The following is a 9,220-nucleotide window of genomic DNA, read 5'->3' as shown; positions in this document are numbered from 1 at the left end:
CGGCCTCACTTAGAGCCAGCTGGGTGCATTTTTGGGGTGCTAAGGAGGGTGCTCGCCGTGCCAAGGGACTTGCGGGTGCTGGTCTCCATCCCTTTCCCGGCAGGAGCGGATTCCTTGGGCCGGCTTGTAACTTTGCTAACAATTACTGTTTTCCCCTCGTTTGTGAGGATTTTTGTGAGGATTAGGGTGGCAGCATTTCTCCTGGGATGAATGGGCAGCAGGTACAGGGAAGGGTTACTCAGAGCAGTGCTGACTTGGAAAAGAGAACGGAGCTTTCCCAAAAAAAATGGGAGCAAAGCATCCCCCTCCCCGCCCCCCCTACAGCCCATTTACACTTTGCCCTGAAATAGCAAAACAGCCCTGTGGTCTGACACATAATTCCTCCTGGAGCTTCTCTTCAAATTCCAAAGGCATCAACAAAATTTCTGGCTGCAGCTGAGAGCTGTCTCATTTCCAGTCAGCCTTCCCTGGAAAGTGGAGTCCAGATAACATGGAGTTTCGCAAACTGCAGGAAACTTTGCTGCTTGCCTGCTCTGAATCCGGAGTTGTTCAGGGAAATAGAAAAGTACCTAATTACCGTGTGGCATTGTGGTTTTTACAGCAAACACGGCTGTGATGCTCCTGCCAAAAATGTAACCCTTGGCTGGCTGGGAGAAATTTGTTGCTGGGGGAAGGTGTGGGCATGAAGCCCAGACACCCCAAGAAAATGGTTTATTGTTCCAAGCCCCCAGCTCTGTGCTGAGCCCTTGGGCAGAGTGGTGTGCCATTGTCACCTGCCCATCCCCAGGTGAGGTGACACCCCTATAAGACAGCCAGGACATCCAGGTGCCCTTTCAGGGCCAGGGACCCCTGGAAGAGGCTCCGATCTGGCTGAGCCTGACCAGCAGTGACATTGTGGTCAGCAGGGAGGTTGGTGGGACCATGGGAGGTCGGTCCAGTTGCCCAAGATGCTCAGTTTTGTTCCTCCCCTGAGCCGTGGCAGCATCGTCTCCGGGTATTTTCCATCCATATTGCCACACTTGTTAGGAGCAATCAGGGTGTCCCCAATGGCAAGGCAAGGACACACACACGCCCCTTCCAAAGGCAGGGAGGCACAGTGGGGTTCAGTGTCTGGTTTTCCCTGTGCCATGGGCTGCTCCTTGGTGTTGCCAGCAATGGTAAACTGTGAAAAGGGAAGGGATCCCACGGAGACACTCTTTTCTTGGGAATAAGGGTGTGATTTAATCTCAGTACATTTATCTCTGTACCCAGCCATCACCTGGAAGTGCGTCTGAAGCCACGGCTCATTTCATCTGGAGCCCTGCATGCTGTTTGTCTCTTGGCAGTGTTGAGCCATTGTTGGTCACTGACCTTGACACATCCAGCCTTTCCTAGCCAGCTCCAGAGGTTGCCCAGCAAATGCCTCCACAGTGCTTAACACGATGTCCCGTGTCCCACAGGCCACCACCACAGTGCACGTCACCGTCCTGGATGAGAACGACAACGCTCCCGCCTTCCGGCAGCAGCTGTACGAGGTGACCCTCGACGAGGGTCCCTCCACGCTCAACGCCACCCTGGTCACCGTGCAGGCCCTGGATCAGGATGAGGGACCCAATGGCACAGTGGCCTATGCCATCACCGAGGGCAACATCTTGGGTACCTTCCACATTGACAACGCCACGGTCAGTACTGATGCCGGCCCCTCTCCAGACGTGTCCCTGCCCCGCTCCCCTCACACCCAGCTGCTCTCCTCTGTCCTTGCAGGGGGAGATCCGCACGGTGAAGGAACTGGACTACGAGATCAGCCACGGGCGCTACACCTTGATCGTCACCGCCACCGACCAGTGCCCCCTTATCTCGCGCCGGCTGACGTCGACCGCCACAGTAAGGAGCTGACGGGGGGGTTGCAACACTGTGGCCTCTCTGGGGTCAAGGAGTTCCCACTTCGTGAGCAGTTTCACATCTCCTTCCCAGTGGTCACCAGTTGCTTTTCCCAGCTGTGGCCAGTTTGCCCAGTTGCTGTCGCCTTGCTCCCTCAAGGGTGTTTCAAAACAGGGTCATGCACAAGAGATGCTTCTGGGTTAATTAGCCCAGTTATTTGGTCCTGCAGAGACGGAGAAATTCCTGGAACTCCTTTGAAGTTGAATTATGTTTTTTTGAGATGTCCTCTTGGTCCTTCCAGCTTGAAGGGACCAAGTAGTCCTGCAGATAGTAAAGTATTGTAGCATTAATTTCAGCTTCATCTTTATCTTTTCTTGCTATTTAGGTGCTTTTAAAATTCCCTTTTCCCTTGTAAGGAGGTTATTTAAAGCTTCTAGTCATTTTTATGTTGCTTTTCTCTGTAGCTCTTTCTGTTTTCCCTGGGCCATGGTGACCTGAACTTAGTGCACCGCTCAAAGACTGGGGAGGGCAGGCAAGCAGCTCCAAAGCAAATATTTTGCAAGAATCGAGTACAGTGATTATTTTTGTGACCAAAACCAAAATTTGACAAATTGTACTGCACACCCAGATTGATTTGGTGGTCTGCAGGTGGCAGGGATGGGTTAAACCTTCTGTCTTGGTTGCTGTGGACCATTGTACCTCACCTCGATATCGAGCCACAGGTTTTGTAATTCCCCGAAAGGAGGTAAGTTCTTGTGTGTGAAAGGGGAAAAAGAAGAAAAACTGAAGGGGAGATACCAGTGTGGGAAATTACTATGGATAAAATCTGTCCACACATGCCTGGCAGTGGGACTTCATTCTTGGACAAAGGGAAGGCCTTCAGATTTGGGCATCTGATAGTGCTGGGGATGACTTCCTGGCCCTGGACAGAGCCAGGGTTTAACTGCAGGCGGCAAAGGCAGTAGCTGCCATGTACTGCAGGCAAGGGCAGATCTTCCCCTGCACTTGGCTCAAGCAGAGACATGAACTTGGAAACCCCTTCAGCAACAAGCACTGAAGCCAGGAAAGATAGGAAGCACCCTCCCTCCACTGCTCAAGGATTTTGTTCCAACAGTGTATGAAAATACAGCTTTTAGGAGGAGGTTTAGAGATTATTTGAGATCCCTAGTGATGGGAAGTCCATCACCCTGATAAGGCATGCCAGGGTTTGTTTTCTCCGCTGCTAGGAAACGTAGCAGAAACTTGGATGTACTCTCTGTAAAGATTAGATTTAACCAGCAACAAATGCCCATCTGGTGAATTCCACTGTTCTTTAACCCAGGAGGTCAGAAAACTCCTCATCTCCAGTGTCTTTCTCATAACCACCTGTACCACCAGTGGTGGTGGTGGTTTTGTTGGAACAAGAATGAAACCTGTCAGTTTTTTAAAGTTTGCTCAGCATTAGGAATTAAGTATTTGTTTTAGGAAAAGGAGTGAGCCAGCGCACAGCTGGCTACAGAGATCGCGTGTCTCCAAACTCATCTCTGTGGTTTTGTCTGTCCTGCTTGGACGTGGATGTGGAGGACACTGGGCTTTTGTGGTGAGTTCCCCACTGTGGTGTGTGGCCCAGAGGTTTAGCAGTGTGCAGCTGCAGTCCTGTAGTGTGGCTGTAGGACGGGCATGATCAGGAATAACCGAGTTTGAATCTCTGAGCTGTGAGCTGGATGTCCAGTGAACCCAGAAAAGCCAGAAATACAGGAGGTATTTTGCCATGTCACCCATCCACAGCTTCCCACGCTCATGGCTGGCGGGGTGGTCTTCCCTTCCCCTTCCATCCCTCTCCTCTCACAACCCTCATGCTTCTCACCGTGGCCGCAGGTGCTGGTGAACCTCAATGACATCAACGACAACTGTCCCACCTTCCCACGGCCCTACGAGGGTCCCTTTGATGTCACCGAGGGGCAGCCCGGCCCTCGTGTCTGGACTTTCCTGGCCCACGACGGGGACTCAGGACCCAGTGGACAGGTGGAATACAGCATCATCGCCGGGGACCCCCTCGGTGAGTGGGGACATGGGGCGTCCCCTCTCCTGCTGGTTGCCCCGTGGAAGAGCCTGCCTTGCAGGAGCACTGGGAGGAAGTGCTTCAGAAAAGCAATCCTCCCTCCCAGTTCAGCCTGTCGACACCAGGAAATCCTGTTTTGAGCAACAGGAAACTTAACCTGTTCGTGCCTGGACAGGGTGTGGCTGGGGCTTGTGGAGGGAAGGGGGAAATCTGCTAAACAAAAAAGGCAAAAAGAAGTCCAAAAAGCAAAGAAACAAAGCCCAGAAAGAGAAACTGAGCCTCGTCCCTGAGTCCCTGTGGGGTTTGCAGACGGTTGGGGGACCAAGTTGCTTTCCAGCACTCACAGCTCCACCAGCACCATGGTGCAGATGGCAGAGGAGGTGAGGGCATTCCCAACCATAGGGACATCTGGATGTCCCTCGGTGAAGGGAATGGTGACTGCGGTCCAGGGGATCTGGAAGGCAGAGCCCAGTCCCATCTCCCAGCTGACCCCACTGCAAAGCTTTTCTAGAACAAGCAGGACGAGGCCCTTTGGCTCGTGGGAGGTCTGTACTGTGTAGCCCATCCTGCTCTGGCCAACCCAGGGCATAGAGGGGCTGTTGGCATCTTCAGAAAGGCCCAGAAAACAGGGACAGGTGCCTCTTATTTGGCCTTTCACCTCATCCCCTTCTCCTGCTGCTACCTGGAGGTGCATCCAGCACAATCCCCAGCTGTCAATCCTCCTATATCTGCAGTAACAGGGCATGGGTTTGTCCCCAAACCTGCCATGGTGCCCCAGCTCCCAGACAAGCCACTCCCTTGGGGAGCCAAAGCACGGTGAGAGCCAGGGCCCCGCTGTCTCCGGCAGGGGAATTTGTCATCTCCCCGGTGGAAGGAGAGCTGCGGGTGCGGAAGGACGCCGAGCTGGACCGCGAGAACATCCCCTTCTATAACCTCACCATCGCCGCCCGGGACCGGGGCGTGCCTCCCCTCAGCTCCACTGTGAGTCCCCCAGGCTGGCACGGGGGGCTGTAAGCTGTCCCCCATGCTCAGTTCCTTCCCTTTTGGTCTCTGGCTTCATTCTCCTCCCCTCCACCTCCTTCTCCTTGTCCCTAGGCCTTTCCATACCGGGCTGAGTTGGGGAGACCCACTTCTTGCCTGGGGAGTGCAAGAAAAGGATGGGAGGCCTGGAAACCTGTGCCACATGCCTGCCCTGCTTCTCTCCCTGGCAGATCCTGGTGGGTGTCCGTGTGCTGGACATCAACGACAACGACCCCGTGCTCCTGAACCTCCCGATGAACCTCACCCTGAGCGAGAACGCCGCCGTCTCCAGCTTCGTCACCCGCGTCCTCGCCCGGGACGCAGACCAGGGCCCCAACGCCCTCCTGACCTTCGATATAACAGCGGGAAACACGGAGAATGCCTTCTACATCAACAGCACTGTACGGCCCGGAGAGGTGGTGGGATGCTGGGATAAGAAGGGTGGGAACCCAGCTGCGCTGTCTGGCATCCTTGTCCTGGCAGGAAATGCCCATGGGGAAGTATTCCTCGCATCCCACGTGGTGCTTTCTGCCTTGTTTTTCCCGGCAGAGTGGCGTTGTGTACGTGAACCGCCCGCTGGACAGGGAGCGGGTGGCCGAGTACAGGCTGACCATCACGGTGAAGGACAACCCCGAGAACATTCGCAATGCCAGGCGGGTAATTACGGACACTGCCAGGGCCTCCAGCGGGGCAGACAGGAGGGTGGGCGGGAAAAATGGCCAAAAACAAGCAATGCCTTTACCCACGGTGTTTCTGATAGCAACCCCACCCCCAGAAAGCCCCTGGGGTCACAGGGAGGGGGCTACAGCCCCATTCCCAGCAGAGAACAGGACCAGTAGGATCTAGGGCGAGTCCAAAGTAATTTGTTTACTCCATGCAACAGCAGTAGATGTCATGGAAGGTGGGACAATGTTGGGCTGGAGAGTTGGACAACCTCAATGGATAGTGGAGCATCCTTTGACTGCCCCAAAAGAAGGGTCCCTGCATGTCTTCAAGGGTAGTCCAGGGAATGCAGCTTTGACCAGAGGCAGGAGAAGGGGAAGGTGAGTTCAAGGAAAGGACATTATGGTCATCACCCTCTTGTCCCAATTTTCCTTTAGGATTTTGACCTACTGGTCATTTCCATAGCGGATGAGAACGACAACCGCCCCCTCTTCACCCAGAGCTCCTACAAGGCTGAGGTGATGGAGAACTCACCCCCTGGTAGGTGTCTCTTCACTCCCTTATGTGGCTCCTGGAGACTCCCTTCAGGGCTGGATGAGGGGAGGTGTCTCCAGGCCATGGTGGAGGAGACAGGACGTTGAGCAGGGCAGGGCTGCATTGGGACAGGATTGCTGAGCTTGAGGAGCTTGTGCCTTGATGAGCCTTGAGGAGACCATAGCTTTGGTCCATGCGGTTTGTGGAAACCCTTCCTGGCACAGGTCAAAAATGGGCACCATTTGGGATTTGCTCAGCTGCAGCAGGTGCCCGTGGGCTGAGCGGAGCCCTGGGGGCAGCCGTGGAGGCATCCATTTTCCCAATGCCCTGAAAAGGATGAGCTGCCATCTCTCCATCACCTGGAACTGCCTTGCTCCAGGGGTTAGAGATTTTTAAAAGAGTCCAGCCTCTCCAGATACACATTCCCAGACAAAGAGCTAGAAACACTGTTCTTATTTTGTGTTACCTTCCTGCCATTTAAACTGCTCCCTGCTCCAAGACCTCAGGTATCCTGTCCTGCCACTGAGCAACATCTCAAGCAAAGGGTTTGCGTGCCTCCACGTGGCACCCTCGGTGGCAGGGTGCTGGTGCCACCCTCTGATGGATGTGTCTGTCTGTTTGCTTTTAGCTGGATGTCCCACCACCTCTCCTGGGCCTCGCAAGTTGGTCTGCAAGGCTGCAGCAGCCACCCCCCAGTGCCTCATACCCCATGAGGCCCGGCTCTGTCACCTCCTCCATCCATTCATTGCTGTCTCTCATGTGTCACCGGGGTGGGAGTGGGACTGGGGGGCCCTGCGGGGGACTGCCACCCTCCCTAATGCTTCTGTCATCTCATCCAGGGACTCCGGTCACAATGCTCAATGGACCCATCCTAGCCCTGGATGCTGACCAGGGCAGCAATGCTGTGGTGACCTACGAGCTCCTGAAGGCATCCCCGGACCTCTTTGTTATCAACAACAAGACAGGTGGGGAAGCTCTGCTGGTCTGTCCCCAGCCCAGGGCCACCAGGTCCCCATGTGGTCTGCCACCAGGCTTTTCCTCTTCTCCAGGTGTGGTGTCGGTGAAGCCCGGTGGTGTGATAGACCGAGAGGCTTTGCTGGACCCTCACCTGGAATTCACGCTGGTGGCTCGTGATGTGGGGGGGCTGAACAGCACTGCCAGCCTGGCAGTGACCATCCTGGATGACAATGACAACCGCCCTGTCTTCCAGCCAGCATCCATCACAGCACGGCTCTTGGAGAACAGCCCTCCAGGTCAGGACTGGATGTGAGGGTGGGAAATGGGGTGACCTGGGTGTCCCCCTGGGACTGTGAAGATCCAGCTCCCAGTGACACAGTTGGCCAGGATGGGGTCAAAGGGCAAATCTGGGGATTGAGGCTGCCCATGTTGCTTGATGATATTTGCCTTGGGACCAAGGACTTGTTACTGCTGTCCTCCAGCCCTCGCTTGAGAGGGCTGTGTCCCACCTTTCCAGGCTTCTCCGTCCTCCAGGTGACAGCCACGGATGCTGACAGTGGCCTCAACCAACAGCTGGACTACCGTATTGAGGGTGGTGGCCAGGACAGGTTCCTGATTGATGCCACCACGGGGGTGATCCGCGTGGCCAACATCACCATTGACCGGGAGGAGCGCGATGCCTACCGGCTGACGGTGGTGGCCGTGGACCAGGGCACGCCGGCACTCTCTGGCACCACCACCGTCAGCATTGTCATCGACGACGTCAACGACTGCCGGCCTGAGTTCATCAACCCCATCCAGACCGTCAGCATCCCCGAGTCAGCTCCCCCTGGCACCGTGGTGGCCGAGGTGACCGCCATCGACAGGGACCTCCACCCTCGCCTGGAGTACTACCTGCTGGGGATCGTGGCCCGCGATGACACGGACGCGCTGGTGCCCGAACAGCAAGGAGCGTTCACGGTGGATTTTAGGACAGGTAGGAGAGCGGGAAGGGCGGAGTGGGCAGTGTGGACCCCTCTCCTCGTTTCTGCTTCTACTTCTTCTTCTCTGCCTGGAGGTAGGTGTCCAAGGTACAGGGCGGTGGTGCTCCTCTCCTGCCTCCCCGCTGTCCTACAGCTGCCCTGTCTTACCCTGCCCTGTGTTCTCTTTCCTGTGTAACTGACTTGACTTTGCTTTCTTCTCTGGATCTCGGCCTGCCGGGTTTGTCTCTGTGTCTATGTTCATTTCTGTCTCTGTGCCACCCGTGGCCTCCCTCCATCTCACTCATCTCCACTGGCAGAGATGGCCTCCGTTGCGGGCCGGGGGCTGCTCAGCCTTGGCAGACTGCACCCAGCACACTCCCTGGGGGAGTAAGGGGGCACTCCAGGGCAGGTGGTGGGCTCCTTTGGGGAAGGAGGGCCAGGAGCTCCTCACGTCTCTTTTGGAGGCACAAAGCTGATCCAGGACAGAAAAATGCCCTTGCTGGAAAAGATACAAGACAAGGTTGTTAAAGATGCTGAGCTCAGGTGGATGGGGTTGTGTAGGGGAGCAGAAACAGCTGCTCCCAAACCCCTTTTAGATGCACAACTGGAATCACCTGAGGCCATGTGGAACAGGCAGGTAGGAAGGACATGGAGAGCAGGGGGAGAGCAGTTGTCTCTTCCTGTAGCTCTCAAGTGTTCTCCTCATTCACCCTTTGGAGAGGCAGGAGAGCAAGCGTGGTGCAGGATGCAGCAGTCGGCTGGTACACACCTCCCTGCCCAGGCAGGGGCACAGGCACAGCCTGTGACATCCTTCTTTTCGGGATTCCCAGGAGCTGTGAAGATCAAAACTCCCCTCAACCGTGAACTAGTGGCCACCTACGAGGTCACCATCTCTGTCCATGACAACGCCAGCGAAGTCATCGACCGCTCGGTCAGCGTGCCCAACGGTAAGGGTGGGCTCTGCCCGGGCAGTTTTGGGACAGGGACTGGCACAGCCCTTCCCAGGCACCAATGCAGCTTCTGGGTAATCAGCAGCTTTTCCACCTTCCTCTCCATCCTGACCAGCAACATTTCCTGTGGGACCAGTCCTGGACAAGCTCCCATCAGGTTCACATTCTCCCCTGAGGACTCCTTTAGAGAATGTCCCAGACATCCCAGGGCTGCAGTGGGTATGGAAAGGACT

The 9,220-nt window shown here is 55.7% G+C and overlaps 1 protein-coding gene across 3 annotated transcripts in view; it reads left to right on the top strand.

The window, feature by feature from the left end:
• Positions 1–9,220, top strand: part of CDH23 (cadherin related 23) — a 187,515-nt gene that overhangs the window by 168,178 nt on the left and 10,117 nt on the right. For 2 of the 3 annotated variants that reach the window (XM_068196945.1, XM_068196944.1), the window contains 11 exons: positions 1,440–1,661; positions 1,744–1,863; positions 3,718–3,898; positions 4,749–4,882; positions 5,113–5,322; positions 5,471–5,578; positions 6,022–6,124; positions 6,958–7,083; positions 7,168–7,371; positions 7,593–8,051; positions 8,868–8,984. In XM_068196945.1, the coding sequence (XP_068053046.1) occupies positions 1,440–1,661; positions 1,744–1,863; positions 3,718–3,898; positions 4,749–4,882; positions 5,113–5,322; positions 5,471–5,578; positions 6,022–6,124; positions 6,958–7,083; positions 7,168–7,371; positions 7,593–8,051; positions 8,868–8,984 (1,984 nt within the window). The remainder of the gene's footprint in view (positions 1–1,439; positions 1,662–1,743; positions 1,864–3,717; positions 3,899–4,748; positions 4,883–5,112; positions 5,323–5,470; positions 5,579–6,021; positions 6,125–6,957; positions 7,084–7,167; positions 7,372–7,592; positions 8,052–8,867; positions 8,985–9,220) is intronic. The other variant, XM_068196943.1, reaches the window with a different exon arrangement.

Source organism: Anomalospiza imberbis, chromosome 8 (assembly GCF_031753505.1).
Source record: "Anomalospiza imberbis isolate Cuckoo-Finch-1a 21T00152 chromosome 8, ASM3175350v1, whole genome shotgun sequence".
Classification (NCBI taxonomy): Eukaryota; Metazoa; Chordata; class Aves; order Passeriformes; family Viduidae; genus Anomalospiza; species Anomalospiza imberbis.
This window is presented reverse-complemented; position numbering and strand designations above follow the sequence as displayed.